The 17262-nt window shown below is 36.3% G+C and overlaps 1 protein-coding gene across 3 annotated transcripts in view; it reads right to left on the bottom strand.

Moving 5' to 3' along the window:
• Positions 1–13896, bottom strand: part of mtmr10 (myotubularin related protein 10) — a 41967-nt gene extending 28071 nt beyond the window's left edge. For 2 of the 3 annotated variants that reach the window (XM_062027887.1, XM_062027882.1), the window contains exons 1-2: positions 13375–13889; positions 6462–6522 (exon numbers count right to left, since the gene is read on the bottom strand). In XM_062027887.1, the coding sequence (XP_061883871.1) occupies positions 6462–6522; positions 13375–13431 (118 nt within the window). In that variant the 5' untranslated portion in view covers positions 13432–13889. Of the gene's footprint in view, positions 1–6461; positions 6523–13374 lie in introns of all 3 variants that reach the window. The other variant, XM_062027874.1, reaches the window with a different exon arrangement.
• Between the last annotated feature and the right edge of the window lie 3366 nt (positions 13897–17262).

Below are 17262 nucleotides of genomic sequence, written 5' to 3'. Positions count from 1 at the left end.
TAATGGATAAAATGAAAGTCAACTTGTTTTTCCATTCTACGGACACTTAAAGGCCTACTGAAACCCACTACTACCGACCACGCAGTCTGATAGTTTATATATCAATGATGAAATCTTAACATTATAACACATGCCAATACGGCCGGGTTAACTTATAAAGTGACATTTTAAATTTGCCGCTAAACTTCCGGTTCGAAACGCCTCTGAGGATGACGTATGCGCGTGACGTAGACCGGCGAACACGGGTATGCCTTCCACATTGAAGCCAATACGAAAAAGCTCTGTTTTCATTTCATAATTCCACAGTATTCTGGACATCTGTGTTCGTGAATCTGTTGCAATCATGTTCATTGCATTATGGAGAAGGAAGCTGAGCAAGCAAAGAAGAAAGTTGTCGGTGCGAAATGGACGTATTTTTCGAACGTAGTCAGCAACAACAGTACACAGCCGGCGCTTCTTTGTTTACATTCCCGGAAGATGCAGTCAAGATGGAAGAACTCGGATAACAGAGACTCTAACCAGGAGGACTTTTGACTTCGATACACAGACGCCTGTAGAGAACTGGGACAACACAGACTCTTACCAGGATTACTTTGATTTGGATGACAAAGACGCAGACGTGCTACTGTGAGTATGCAGCTTTGGCTTCTAAACATTTGATCGCTTGACCGTATGTGCCCAACTTTTTTTTGCGTATGTACGTAACTATTTAAAAATATATAAGCTTTATGAACCTTGGGTTAGGTGAACAGTCTTTTGGGCTGAGTGATTGTGTGTGTTGATCAGGTGTTTGAATTGTATTGGCGTGTTCTATGGAGCTAGGAGCTAGCAGAGGAGCTAGGAGCTAGCGTAACAAACACGCAGGTGTTTTTATGCAGGATTAATTTGTGGCATATTAAATATAAGCCTGGTTGTGTTGTGGCTAATAGAGTATATATATGTCTTGTGTTTATTTACTGTTGTAGTCATTCCCAGCTGAATATCAGGTCACCCCCGGCTCTCACAGCATCTTCCCTATCTGAATAGCTTCAACTCCCCACTAGTCCTTCACTTGCACTTTACTCATCCACAAATCTTTCATCCTCGCTCAAATTAATGGGGAAATTGTCGCTTTCTCGGTCCGAATCTCTCTCACTTCATGCGGCCATCATTGTAAACAATAGGGAACTTTGCGTATATGTTCAACTGACTACGTCACGCTACTTCCGGTAGGGGCAAGCCTTTTTTTTATCAGATACCAAAAGTTGCAATCTTTATCGTCGTTGTTCTATACTAAATCCTTTCAGCAAAAATATGGCAATATCGCGAAATGTTCAAGTATGACACATAGAATAGATCTGCTATCCCCGTTTAAATAAAAAAAATTCATTTCAGTAGGCCTTTAAATCCTCTTAGACAATTTAATTCACCAGAGCTGCACAGGTTTTTATTGGAATCCTCTGGCACCCACCCCTCCATTAGACACCTTGTGTTCCTCCACCTTGTTTGAGGATGCCCCACAGCCACAGGTGCTTAATCCATTCATTGAGGGTTTCTCAAATTGTGTGTCGGGAACCTCCTGGGGATCACCTTGAGGTGCCTAGGGTGTTGCGAGCAGCAGGGAAGTGAACTATATTCATAACGTGTAACTATTTTTGGGAAGTGAACTATAGTAGTTGCTCAAACTACCAATGTTGTTAAATACATATACTGGCCATTGTAGTCACAATTCTAATCAGCAGAAAAAGTCAGGAAGGCAGTGTAACAATACTAACATAATATTTAAACTACTTCATTATTATTTTTTATTTGATACAGCTGTTCAAGCAGTACAATGTCAATAACGCACAACTAAACTAAAGCATAACCTACTACTCATTTAAATAATTGGATTATTGCTGTTAAAGTCCTCTGTCCAGGGAATTATTCCCTGAATTTGTAAATATTAACAAGAACGACAAAAAAATTATTTTGTAAAAATTATATCTTGATCTAATCACTATTTTCAATTATATACTGACACTACACTTGGTATTGACACAACCACCACCACCCACCCCTTGGGTCGATCCACCCTCCTCCGCATACGTGTGGCACATGACAGACCGCAACAGTTGCCCCAGTTTCTGTTATATTATCCTATCTCTTGACCAGAGGTCTTCAAAGTTTTCTAGGCCAAGGACCCCCAAACCGATGGTGAACTAGAGAGGGTACCCTTAAAACAAGGGTGTCCAAAGTGTTGGCGTGGGGGCCACTTGTGGTCTGCGGCTGAAGTTTTGTTGGTCTACAATATAATGTCAAAATAAAATCTAACCAACAAATTGTAAAATATATATATATATATATATATATGGCTGCCATATGCTTTGACTTGTCAATATGCAGCCCTAGGTAAAAAAAAAAATTAAATAAAAGGTTTGGACACCCCTGCCCAACTTTTGTATCTTGTCTAAACTTGTGTTTCTAAAGGCACCTCATTATTGTGCAAAACTGAGTTATTCAAATAATACAGAATAGCAGAATTAAAAACATAATGAAAAAACTGAATGTTTATTTTTAAAGTGCTGTTGTTATTTTAATGTATTGCTGTCACTATTATTATAATTTTACTTGTATTTTATGTATTACTAATTTATATCTGTTCTGTAAAATGTTATTTAAAGTTGAGTTTTGGTGGTGCAATAAATACTCATGTTTTCAAACTAACAAATAATTGGGTTATTATTTGTGATTTCAATATCAATCAAAATAATCCTGATTATTATTTTTGCCATAATCGTCCAGCCGACCTGAGCATTGTTGTACAGTTGTTGTGTACAAAACAACCTAAAAGCATTTTTAACCCAGGGTTTAAAGATTCAGAGGACATACTTAAGCACATATTACAACGACAAAGGTTGAAATCCGTTCACCAAATTGTCATAATTCTGATCTGTCAAAGTGGATTTGAATGTCTGCTGAACCATTGTCAAATGACAGACAATGGTCTACTACCGTCCACTTTCACTATCACTTCAACTTTCTGGGTAACATGCCGTCAGCATTTCTGTAACGCAAGTTAAAAAGAGGAAGCTTTTCATGGAATGGTCAGACAGCTGTGGTACAGATTCTGTATAAAAATATACAGGTACTTTTCTTTGCCACTACCTTTGAATGTGACCACACGATTAATTACATTTCTGATTCAAGATATTTTGTGTGACCACTGAAATGAATCTACGCCTTTAAAGTAGATTACTTTAAATAGGACAACTGTTTATCATTACTGCAAATAGCACGCCACCTAGCCTTATACCAAATGGTGCGTTTTGTCACTCCCATGAGGATCCCAAGTCATCTGATAATATCTAAACCAGAATTTAACTGAGAAACTATCTCTCCTGCTGCTCAAGTTAATGAAGCAGCTGCATACAAGTATACAAATTGAGGTATATTTTTCAAATTAGCTGGCACGATAATTGAAATCCATTCTTATATCAGAGCTTCACAGCAGTTATTGCTTGCTGCAAAAGTTGACGCAGAAGAACTCTACTCCAAAGGACAAGTTGCACAGATCAATACCAGAAAGAAATCCTTTTCAACTGCAGCATGTAAACACCTCATTAGGATGTGCTGGTTGAGAATGTCACAAAAAGATGTACATAATATACAGTAGCTTACTTAGATTTATTTCCAAGATTTAGTCCTGACAAGCACATAAGTTTATCTACCGGTAAATATAAGCTACACCTCTTGGTACCGTTCAAATCTCTTTACAAATATTCACACGATGTCTCACAACAAGAATCTGTCAAAGAATTTAATTATCTAAAAATGCACAATGCATATTTGTAGCTAACTATCTGTAAAATTGTTAATTTGAAAAAAAAAATGATTGCACTACCTAAAGTGCAGAAAATAAGCAAAATATCCCCTTGTGATCTTGTATGTTTAGCCTCTTACACAGTTATAAAAAGTCCAGAATTTTCTTTGAAGGTTTAAGGATGCAGCTATTAAATTTTTTATTCATCAGTTAGTTTGTTTGATTGACTAATTAAATAAAACACACTTCATAGCCTCAAAGCGTATTTTAGAGAAAAAACACTTGAAATAAACTATTTTTATGCTCCCCATAACCTTCATTCTTTTTTTTTTTAAATAAATGCACATCATCAACATTGAAATTACGATTTTCATATATGTGTATTAAAGCTGGGGTACCTAAGTTATATTCTATAATTAAAACAAATCATATAAGCATCATACAGTATATTGTAAATGTAATAATTTCTGAAAAAAATTGTATGTGTCACTGTCTGTGCCTTATAATTAAGTATAAATAATATAATTAAGTATTTTAGTAAATAAAAACCTCACTCGAATAAATATTAGTCTGGCGTATTTAATATGGAGGGCATTGCGGACCAGTCTTGGACTAACTTTGGACGCGCAAGTGACTGTTGTAATTCTAGACAGGTAATCTAATGTCCCACTTTCCTATATTTTGTGTGTATCCTTTTGCGTGGCAACGTGTGTTACCGATAGTCACACGATTAGTGTTCCGTGTATTCTAAGCAGAGACATAGTTTGTAGTTTTTGCATTTAGATTTTTGCTAAATCTTTGTATAGTATATGGCGATATTACAGTTTAGCAGCATAAATGGGTATTTCATAATTAGATTTTTTTTTTTTTAAAACACGTACAGTCGTGGTCACATACACTTGTGAAGGACATAATGTCATGGCTGTCTTGAGTTTCCAATAATTTCTACAACTCTTATTTTTTTGTGATAGAGTGATTGGAGCACATACTTGTTTGTCACAAAAAACATTCATGAAGTTTGGTTCTTTTATTAAATCTATTATGGGTCTACTGAAAATGTGACCGAATCTGCTGGGTCAAAATTATACATTCAGCAACATACATTATCAATTTTGGTGATGTAGAATAGTTACAATTAAATCAAATTAGCTTCATGGCATGGCCTCTTAACTTCAAGTGAGTGATTATGATTGACGACACCTGTTGACTCTCTGAGCCCATTTAAATAGGGCTCATGTGATGCAGTCATTACACTCTGTTACAAACATGACAATGGGAAAGTCAAAGGAACTCAGCACAGGTCTGAAAAAACAAATCATTGACTTGAACAAGTCAGGAAAGTCACTTCGAGCCATTTCAAAGCAGTTTAAGGTCCCAAGAGCAACTGTGCAGACAATTGTTCATAAGTGTAAAATGCATGGCACAGTTTTGTCACTGCCACGATCAGGAAGAAAACGCAAGCTGTCACCTACTGCTGAGAGAAAATTGGTCAGGATTATCAAGAGTCAACCGAGAACCACCAAAACGCAGGTCTGCAATGAATTGGAAGCTGCTGGAACACAGGTGTCAGTGTCCACAGTCGAACGGGTTTTGCATCGCCATGGACTGAGAGGCTACCATGCAAGAAGGAAGCCCTTTCTCCAGAAGCGACACCTTAAGGCTCATCTAAAGTTTGCTGCTGATCACATGGACAAAGATAAGACCTTCTGGAGGAAAGTTCTGTGGTCAGATGAATCAATAATTGAGCCGTTTGGCCACAATACCCAGCAATATGTTTGGAGGAGAAAAGGTGAGGCCTTTAATCCCCGGAACACCATCCCTACAGTCAAGCACGGTGGTGGTAGTATTATGCTCTGGGCCTGTTTTGCTGCCAATGGATCTGGTGCTTTACAAAGAGCAAATGGGACAATGAAAAAGGAGGATTACCTCCAAATTCTTCAGGACAACCTAAAAAGCTTGTGGATGGCTACCAAAAGCACCTTATTGCAGTGAAACTTACAAAGGGACATGTAACCAAATATTAACATTGCTGTATGTATACTTTTGACCCAGCAGATTTGGTCACATTTTCAGTAGACCCATAATAAATTCATAAAAGAACCAAACTTCATGAATGTTTTTTGTGAACTCCAGCGCAATTTTGTGCAATTCCCTACAGGAGGAGAATGGGAGGGACTGTCAGCATGTCGGTGTGGGGCGGGACTTACAGTTTGAATTCTGCTTGGTGACACAAAATTCAAGGAGCCCATCTTTAATGGAATAAAATAGAATAAAAAAACTCTCAAAGATCAATGCACCCAATACATTTTTATTAGTTACACTCATTAAATAATCAATCCAAGTAACAGAATATAAATTGAAGAGTTCTAATCGAAATAATGGATGTAATCGATTATTAATTATTTACTTTTGATTAAGGAATAGTTTTGTAAAAATAAAAAATTATTCCACAGATTATACCTCACTACTGGCATTGTTTGTTTTTAATTGATGAGAGAGACTACTTGCTTTAAAATCACACCTGAGGCCATTGTCTTTTCCTTTGAGTTTTATTTTATTTTATTGTATTTAAAAAATAAAAAATAAAACTACTTTTCAATATAATTAAATTGAATAACACTGACATTGTAAGACAGGAAAAAATAGAGGCAGATATCAGTGGTTTAATGAACAAATTTACCTGGAAGTAGTTTGGGCTCCAACTTTTTTATCGGTGGGTCGATGGTTTTCTTCACTTCACCCTTAATAGAAAAAATAGAAGTGACAGTTAATGAATGACTGCAAGAATGCGTCATTAGAAAGCAAGGCTGGAGAGTTACCAGCTTGCACAGTAGTGCAAGCTGGTAAAGAAGTGGCTTTAAAAAGTGTACCATGGACCAAAAACTCACCATGTGACTGCTTAAATATTTACAAAGTAAAAGCCTTTTTCATTTTTGTCAAGTTTTCAGCTGGCTTAACAACATATACAATGACAAAGCTGTGTTTCCCATATATACCTTTAACTGTTGGCCAAAAGTTAACAGAAAAAAGTATTTTAAAAAACAAAAGCCTTTTTTTTTTAAGATTTTGCGATGTAGTAAGTAACACGTCACCTTCCAAGTGATATGTATGCTTCTATCGCTCGCAATTAGATTAAAACTTGAAGAGTTTGAGCAACAGATTCCCGTAAATAGTCAGCATACACACATACGCAGTGGCTTGTGTGCTGCAGGAGACCCATTTAGGACTACAAAGTTAGCAGTCAGTATTCGTTTCTACAGATGTCGGTGAATTTAGTAGAAATACACTTGCTGTTTCATTTTGATTCATTAAAATCTAATTTGATAAAAATTTGTAGAAGTTTGCTCTGCTAAAATGTATTTAGCATATCATTGAGCTGGTCCGTTAACATTCAGCTAGCGGCAATAGAGCCAACCTTCATCCTGTATATTGCTTTTTTTGAGTTTATATCAAATTGTACTGTTGATTGACTCCTACATGTATGTGCACTTTATATGTACAATAGGAAATTAATTAAACACTAACTTCATTGTGGAAAACTATCAGTAAATAACCTCGAGTTGTTTATTCATCTCTAATTTAATGTTTACATATTTGTAAAAAATAAAGTCCAACATTCAGGGAGGGCACTATAATATATGTCAATAAAATAGGGGTGTAAAAAGTGCAGCCTGCCTTACATTGTAGTAAAAAATTAATGCAGTAATATTTGGAAAAAATTTTAGCAAAATTATATAGTATAAGCAACATCCATCCATCCATTTTCTACCGCTCGTCCCTTTCGGGGTCACGGGGGGCAACATATATATGTTAATACTAATTACACAGATTTATTTTTAAATATATGCATTTAAAAATATATATATAATAGACCTCGCATTGACCCCGAAAGTGGATGGATGGATATATGCATCGTCGCTGATTATGCACATTATATTATGACTTCATATAGACACCGCACCAGCCACGCCCCCACCTCTACATGTATATTGGTAATCTGTGGAAACACTGTAAAGTAATAAAGTGTAACAATATATTTATATTGGCCCATGAACAATCTCCTCTAAACATTACTCCCTGTCATCTACCTGCATTCAAACAGAAATTGACTATGTCAGATTCAGAAAAGTAATTATTAAGGCTGCACAATTAATCAACATTAAATCAACATCAAGTTTTTAATTAATGCGAAAAATAACCCCAAGAGGCTGAGTTTTTCTTTTTCCTCCCTCTGTCGTCACTGGAATTTGACTGACAGACATGTTATTATTATTATTCATCTTTCGTTTCAAACAGGGTGAAATAAGTCTCACTCTCTGCATCGCTCTCAGTACTTGAGCACGTTTAACAGTAGAATTAACTGAACACAGTGAGCTCTCTTTTCAGTCATTCAGAATCTTTGTCACAGTGGCCGGAGAGGGGGACGCCAGCTTTACACACATAGGAAGTACAGACAGCCTCCCTACTTGTGATTCACTAGTGAGAAGTGCCGCAAAGTAACAAAAATTAGGAAGAAAAAAATATGATTACAAAGTCAAATGTCCCGTTGTGGCAATACTTCAGCTTCAAATAGGATGAGCAATATGAGCTCATCAACACGAACGAACGAGCAAGAATGCCGTGACCACTTGATTGCAATAAAAAAAAGATATCAAAACTCGATTTTCAAACTGGGGGAAAAAATGCACTTTAAGATGTTCAATATGTATTTAAGTTAAATTTTGACTTACAAAGATGAGAGACCATTTAATTTTTTATTTATTTATTGGTAGACAATTCTACAGTAATGAGAATTTTTTTATATTCTCTTAAATGGCTACTTGAATTATTATTATATATTATGATTAAATTACATTATAATCACTGTATAGTTTTTATCAATTATTTCTTCAGTTTAAGAGCACGATGTAGACCAGTGAATCTGAAACTGATGGTACGCGGTCCCAATCTAGTGATATGCCAAAGAATCACTTATTTTAACTTAATATTAAATATTAAAACACAGTGTTACTGGTCAAAATGTGTCATGTTACAGTGGCCAAAAATAGTAAATATACTTTTAAATAAAACATTGGCCTCGTTTTTTTTATTTAGGCCTATTAAGCTACTGTGTTTTAATGTTGATCATTATGGTGGTATTTGGAGAGCCAAGTGTTTTTTTAGGTGGTACTTTGCAAAAAAAAGTTTGAGAACCACTGATGTAGACAATAGCTCCAAGTCTGTCTGCATAAAGCCAAATTATTGCAAACTGTTCTAATGTGTGGCACCTTGGGACAATAATATATTGACTCACAGTCTAAAAGTAACATATCTTCCTTCACTCATTATTTTTGCATTTTTATTTATAAAATATAAAAATCGCAAATCGAAACGCAATCGCAATTTTGGAGAGATACATTTTTAATTAGGTTTTTACTCAAAATCGCGCAGCCCTAGTAAATATACTTTCATGCAGATTCGTTCATTACATCAGTGTTTTTCAACCACTGTGCCGCGGCACACTAGTGTGTCGTGAAATACAGTGTGGTGTGCCGTGGGAGATTATGTAATTTCACCTAATTGGGTTAAAAATATTTTTTGCAAACCAGTAATTATAATCCGCAAATAATGTGCTGTTGTTGAGTGTCCGTGCTGTCTAGAGCTCGGCAGAGTAATCGTGTAATACTCTTCCATATCAGTAGGTGGCAGCAGGTAGCTAATTGCTCTGTAGATGTCGGGAACATGGTTTGCTTTGTCGTGATCACAATATACAGACGACAGTGGGAAGCAGCGTGCAAGTAAAAAGGTATCTAACGCTTATAGGCCTACTGAAACCCACTACTACCAACCATGCAGTCTGATAGTTTATATATCAATGATGAAATCTTAACATTGCAACACATGCCAATACGGCCGGGTTAACTTATAAAGTGCCATTTTAAAATTCCCGCCACACTTCCGGTTGAAAAACTCCTTTGGATATGATTTATGCGCGTGACGTCACAAAAGCAACGGAAGTGGTTGGACCCCATCGGACCCGATAGAAAAGCCTCTTGTTTTCTTCGACAAAATTCCACAGTATTCTGGACATCTGTGTTGGTGAATCTTTTGCAATTTGTTTAATGAACAATGGAGACTGCAAAGAAGAACGTTGTAGGTGGGATCGATCTGTGTCTTAGCGGCTAAGTACAATACTGTAATATCTGTGATATTTGCATTAGTGTACTGTGTCTTTAAGGGTTTGGGGAACGCGCATGCGCGAGTGAGTTGGCGGAGAACTTGAGTGTGTGTGAGCGTGAGTTGTTATTAAAGCGATTGAGCAGCGCTTCCTCATCTGTGTGACTCCTTCTCCACTGCGGGGCATTACAATACTTACAGCAACACAACAAGGACTACTTACTACGCCTAGCCGATGCTTGCCGCCAAACCCACGGATGAAGTCCTTCCTCGTGCCGTTGATCGCTATGCCAATATGGATTTCGAGCAAATATCTCAACATCAATACCATTAATTAAAATAACAGAGGAAATTACCAATGCAATAGATGGTAAAGAATGTGCGGCAGCAGTATTCATGGACTTAACAAAAGCATTTGATACAATTAATCATGATATTTTAATACAAAAATTAGAACGATATGGCATCAGAGGTTTGGTATTGAACTGGGTAAGAAGCTATTTAACCAACAGGAAGCAATATGTGAAGATGGGTGAAAATATGTCAACACGGCTGGATATATCATGTGGTGTGCCGCAGGGATCAATACTGGGACCAAAATTGTTTAATCTTTATACAAACGACATTTGTAAAGTTACAAAGGACTTAAAGTTAGTTTTATTTGCAGATGATACAACTGCTTTCTGTTCAGGAGAGAACACACAGAAGATAATACAAATAATAACAGAAGAAATGAACAAATTAAAAAGATGGTTTGACAAAAACAGACTATCTTTGAATCTCAGTAAAACTAAAATAATGCTATTTGGTAATAGTAGGAAAGAGCATCATACGCAAATACAAATAGACGGAGTAGACATCGAAAGAGTAAAAGAAACCAGATTTTTGGGAGTATTAATAGATGATAAAATGAACTGGAAATCTCATATACAAAACATACAACATAAGGTAGCAAAAAACATTTCAATAATGAATAAAACAAAACACGTCCTGGGCCAAAAATCACTTCATATTCTCTACTGCTCACTAGTGTTACCATATCTGACTTATTGTGCAGAAATATGGGGAAATAACTACAAATGTGCGCTACATTCGTTAACCATGTTACAAAAAAGATCAGTTAGAATAATACATAATGTTGGATATAGAGAACATACAAACCCTTTATTTATTAAGTCAAAAATATTAAAGTTTGGTGATTTGGTAAAATTGCAAACAGCTAAAATGATGTACAAAGCAATCTATAACCTGCTACCAAAGAATGTACAACATTTCTTCTCAACTAAAGAAGAGAAATATAACCTTAGAGGAAAAAATTATTTAAAACATTTATATGCACGTACAACACTTAAAACTTTTAGCATAACAGTATGTGGAATGAAATTATGGAATGGATTAAGTAAAGAAGTTAAAAATTGTACTGACATGATCCAGTTTATGAGGTTGTTTAAATTAATAGTGCTTACAAAGTACAAAGAAGAAGAATTATGAGAAAAACTTCCAACCTTATTGAAAATATTCTTCATCTCAGTATGTTAATAATGACTGAATTAATTAATTACATATTACAAACTGTTGTATATACTAATTCATAGATGTTATTTTATTATATAAAAAGGTCAGTAAATGATTTTATATAATTGTAAATGCTTTGAAGTGGGAAAGGGGTAGGATTAAATAAGCTTTGCTTCTTCCTACTCCTTTTCGGGCATGATGTAAATGAAATGATATGAAATTGTGTGATGTATTATGATGTAAATGTGTTCATGTTCGAAATAAACTAAAAGAAAGAAAGAAAGAAAGAATGCAGGTGAGCACGGCTGTTGATGGGTTTCTATCTCATTTGAGAACGATGCTATCGCGCTAGCTCAGTAGCTAAGTGTGTCACCGATGTATTGTCTTGGAGATAAGTCACTTTAAATGTCCATTTCGCGTGCTCGACTCTCATTTTCAAGAGGATATAGTATCCGAGGTGGTTTAAAATACAAATCCGTGATTCACAATAGAAAAAGGAGAGAGTACATAGTTCTGTGAGGTCTGGTTGCTAAGTTGCTAAGTTAGCTTGTTAGCACAGCATTGTTAACCTTCGCCAGCCTGGAAAGCATTAACCGTGTATTTACATGTCCACAGTTTAATAGTATTGTTGATTTTCTATCTATCCTTCCAGTCAGGGGTTTATTTTTTTTGTTTCTATATGCAGTTAAAGCACAATGCTATCACGTTAGCTCGTAGCTAAAGCATTTCGCTGATGTACTGTCGTGGAGATAAAAGGCACTGAATGTCCATTTCGCGTTCTCGACTCTCATTTTCAAGAGGATATAGTATCCGAGGTGGTTTAAAATACAAATCCGTGATCCACAATAGAAAAAGGAGAGTGTGGAATCCAATGAGCCAGCTTGTACCTAAGTTACGGTCAGAGCGAAAAAAGATACGTCCATCACTGCCTCTCAAGTCCTTCACTGTAACGTTCCTCTTCTACGAATCTTTCATCCTCGCTCAAATTAATGGGGTAATCGTCACTTTCTCGGTCCGAATCTCTCTCGCTCCATTGTAAACAATGGGGAATTGTGAAGAATACTAGCTCCTGTGACGTCACGCTACTTCCGGTACAGGCAAGGCTTTTTTTTTATCAGCGAGCAAAAGTTGCGAACTTTATCGTCGATTTTGTCTACTAAATCCTTTCAGCAAAAATATGGCAATATCGCGAAATGATCAAGTATGACACATAGAATGGATCTGCTATTCCCGTTTAAATAAAAAAAAATCATTTCAGTAGGCCTTTAAACCAAAAATAAACAAGGGGCGAGAGCCGCTAAGAAAAGGCATTGAAGCTTAGGGATGGCTATGCAAAACAAAACTAAAACTGAACTGGCTGCAAAGTAAACAAAAACAGAATGCTAGACGACAGCAAAGACTTACAGGGTGTGGAGCAGACGGCGTCCACAAAGTACATCCGTACATGACAATCAACAATGTCCCCACAAAGAAGGATAGCATCCGTACAACTTAAATAGTCTTGATTGCAAAGCAGGTGTGGGGGAATAGCGTTCAAGGAAGACATGAAACTGCTACAGGAAAATACCAACAAAACAGGAAAAGCCACCAAAATAGGAGCGCAAGACAAGAACTAAAACACTACACACAGGAAAACACCAAACAATTCAAAATAAGTTACGGCGTGATGTGACAGTTTGTGACAGTACACCTACTTTGAGACAAGAGCTATATTGATGCATGGTTTGTTATGGTTTGAATTTATATCCAACAATTGCGAGAACGACTTTTTATTGTCAATATCGGCTGCTGAGTTTCATTGTTTTAATGTTTTCTATTGGTGGTGTGCCTCGGGTTTTTCATGATCACGTCCAAAATTTGACAGATTATGCCATGCAGTGTAAAATGGAACCATTACAGTACTATCTAAAGCATGAACGTACCTGCAAAGGCGGAAGATAACACTTGAAGGTTGGTTTTATGGGTTTGACAGAAAACATGGTTTATGTCCGCCCTGCCGCTCAGCTTCCTAGATGCCTGGGCGTTGAGAAAAGCGCTTGTTCCCTTCGCCGCCAGTGGAAAAACAGCTCGAACCGAGCCTTCAAGCAGTCAAAGTCCGCCTGAAGGTTGACCCAAAAGCGTCCTTAATTAGAAGAATAATCATGCGGACATCTTGGTTGAACTAAAGTGTTCCTCCATGCTAACTGCTTTGGAAAAAGTTGACCCAAGTTAACGTCGGTGTTAGCTTGTCGCGCTAGTTAGCGTCAAGTACGGAGTAAAGTTTGTAAATACTGTTACCGCTCAACTTTTAGTTCGCTACGACAGTACAGAGGCCTCTGTTGGGCGTCTACATTTTATTGGCCACCTGTTACTAAAGTACTAACCGCCAATGGCTTCCTCAGCCAAACGCAGGAGCAGAAGCAATAAACTGCTTAACGGCCATGTTTGGACAGCAGCAACGTCCCGCCCTACTTCCGGGATTGTGTGTGATAAATAAATACAAATACATGCATGTGTCAACAACTGTAACATTCCAACAGATACAAACTACTTTTTATTTTACGAAACTAATTTAGTTTGAAACATAACATTCCAAATGCAGTCATCGTAAACATCGAAAGGACTACAACTCCCATGAACAGTTCAGAAGGCAGTCTTTTTTTTTTTTAACAATAACTTTATTTGTACTTGTTGTGGCAACACATTTTTTTGACACGCGTAGTCATGGAACATATTGTATATATTATTTTAAAATATTCTATTAAATCTACTTTTCATCTACACTTCATTAGGTAAGGCAGATATTTTCATCTTGAGAAAAATTTAACGAATTAATTACCAAATTAAGTTAAAGTAAAAGTACCAATGATTGTCACACACACACTAGGTGTGGTAAAATTATCCTCTGCATTTTGACCCATCACCCTTGATCACCCCCTGGGAGGTGAGGGGAGCAATGAACAGCAGTGGTTGCCGCGCCCGGGAATCATTTTGGTGATTTAACCCCCAATTCCAACCCTTGATGTAACTTCAGATATGTTCAATACCAAATACCAAAACATATACAACGGAAATTCACTTTTCAGGATGGTAGGTAGCCCCGCTTAAAAAAACTGCAGTAAAACATTGAACAAAATTAGGGCTGCAACAACTAATCGATTATAAAAATAGTTGGCGATTAATTTAGTCATCGATTCGTTGGATCTATGCGATGCGAATGCGCAGAAGCAATTTGTTTTATTTTTATTTTTTTATTTTTTTATTTTTTTATAAACCTTTATTTATAAACTGCAACATGTAGAAACAGCTGAGAAACAATAATCAAAATAAGTATGGTGCCAGTATGCTATTTTTTCCCCCCAATAAAATACTGGAAAGGATAGAAATGTAGTTTGTCTCTTTTATCCGATTATTAATCGATTAATCGAAGTAATAATCGACAGATTAATCGTTAGTTGCAGCCCTAAACAAAATATTGAAATGCAACATAAAAACTAAGAAACTACAACATTTACAACAATCAATAAAGACAGAGGTGGGAAGAGTACTAACTTATCGTACTCAAGTAAATTTATAAAATACTTCAATACAAGTAAAGTACAGGTCAGTTACTTAAACAAAAGTAAGAAAAATACCGGTTTAACTATGTACTGTAAGTAAAAGTTCCAAAGTAGTGCTAAAAATTACACGAGGTAAATATCTGAAACCAAATGATGCAACACCTTTAGGACTTGCATAAATAAAATAAATGGAAATGGAGCCTTTATTTTAGCCCAGTGCACTAATTTAAAGTCAACGCACTTACCTGAAATAAAATAGCACACAATTGAAAAAATAAAAGCAACAAACTGAAGAAACCAAGAAAATGTGCACATACAATAGTCAAGAAACACATATGGGGAAAAACATGCAAAGAGTACATCATTGAATGTTATTTTTTGTCATTACAGTCACCTTTGGATGACTGGCTAAATTTGTAATGCTTCCTTAATATAACCACTAGGTAGCGACAAAACACTGCAGTCTGACATTCCGTATAAATACAGTACTTCTCATTTACAAGTCATTATGCCACCGTTATTACAGTATTTTATTGTCAATATGAAACACACCGATTGTTCTTAATTTTGCATGTGTTTTTTTAAACAGTAGTTTATTGGATTTTTGACATATACAGTCCAGAAATACAATTAAACACATATTAAATGTTCTTTTTTCTCTCCCCCAAACAAGTAACCCACATAAACTATACATAAAATGAAATAAAAATAATCCATCCATCCATCCATTCATCCATTTTCTACCGCTTGTCCCTTGGTCGCGGGGGGTGCTGGAGCCTATCTCAGCTGAGAAATAAAAATAATAAACTAGGAAAACAGAGAAAAAACATATGCATCAGACAAATAAGTACATGCAAATATTGACATGAAGTCACAGACAACTGCACACCTGAATGTTCTCAAGGAGGTGAGTACACAAAAGCAGACAAAGGGCTCATCAATTATCTATCTTTAATTACTTTTCAATCAGTGTTAAATTTGAGATGAGTCTCTTTTATATATTTTAGGAAACCACCCCATACTTCCTGAAACTTCACAGAACAACCGTTCAGTGTCAGCCTAATTTTCACCAGTTTGAGAAAATACAGGTCATATTTAATCCAGCGGGTGTGGCAAGGAGGCGCTGTTGTCTTCCAATTTAACACAATGAGTCTTCTAGCCAACAAAGTAGTGAATGCTACAATAATCTTTTTGGATTTGCTAAGGGTAGATGACTGAGGTGTTACCCCAAATAATCCACTTAGAAGATTTGGCTTGAACTTTTCGCCAATTACCAAAGACAAAGTATTAAAAATTCCAGCCCAATAAGTGCACAGGGATGGGGCAAAGCCAAAACATACACCACCGTTCAAAAGTTTGGGGTCACCCAAACAATTTTGTGGAATAGCCTTCATTTCTAAGAACAAGAATAGACTGTCGAGTTTCAGTTGAAAGTTCTCTTTTTCTGGCCATTTTGAGCGTTTAATTGACCCCACAAATGTGATGCTCCAGAAACTCAATCTGCTCAAAGGAAGGTCAGTTTTGTAGCTTCTGTAACGAGCTAAACTGTTTTCAGATGTGTGAACATGATTGCACAAGGGTTTTCTAATCATCAATTAGCCTTCTGAGCCAATGAGCAAACACATTGTACCATTACAACACTGGAGGGATAGTTGCTGGAAATGGGCCTCTATACACCTATGTAGATATTGCACCAAAAACCAGACATTTGCAGCTAGAATAGTCATTTACCACATTAGCAATGTATAGAGTGTATTTCTTTAAAGTTAAGACTAGTTTAAAGTTATCTTCATTGAAAAGTACAGTGCTTTTCCTTCAAAAATAAGGACATTTCAATGTGACCCCAAACTTTTGAACGGTAGTGTATGTATTAAGTTAGCTGTAGACAGTTGACACTGAGGACATAATACCCATATTCGGTCATACATCTTAGCCAGATGGACCTTGGTATATATATTAGTATTAGCTTGCATTGGCTGTGTCTAGCACAAATAGAAGACTTGGAATAGATTTCTAAAAAGTGTTGATTGGGTAATTACAATTTATCACAAAGTTGTTGGAAAGATGCAAAAGTGTTGTCAATTTATAAATCTTTAATGTTGTGGATTCCGGGACTTGACCATTTTTAAAAAGGCACTATCGACTTGAGAGGGAGGAATTAGCAGTGATGGGTGAAAGACTAGAAATATTCTGTAAACCAAAAAAAATGCTTGAATTGAACCCAAATTCTGAATGAGATTTTTACAATTTAAATTTTTTCGTAAAAGCGGA

This window comes from Entelurus aequoreus, linkage group LG02 (genome assembly GCF_033978785.1).
Source record: "Entelurus aequoreus isolate RoL-2023_Sb linkage group LG02, RoL_Eaeq_v1.1, whole genome shotgun sequence".
In the NCBI taxonomy this organism is placed as follows: domain Eukaryota; kingdom Metazoa; phylum Chordata; class Actinopteri; order Syngnathiformes; family Syngnathidae; genus Entelurus; species Entelurus aequoreus.
Note: the sequence above shows the minus strand (reverse complement) of the source record. Positions and strands in the feature narration are given on the sequence as shown.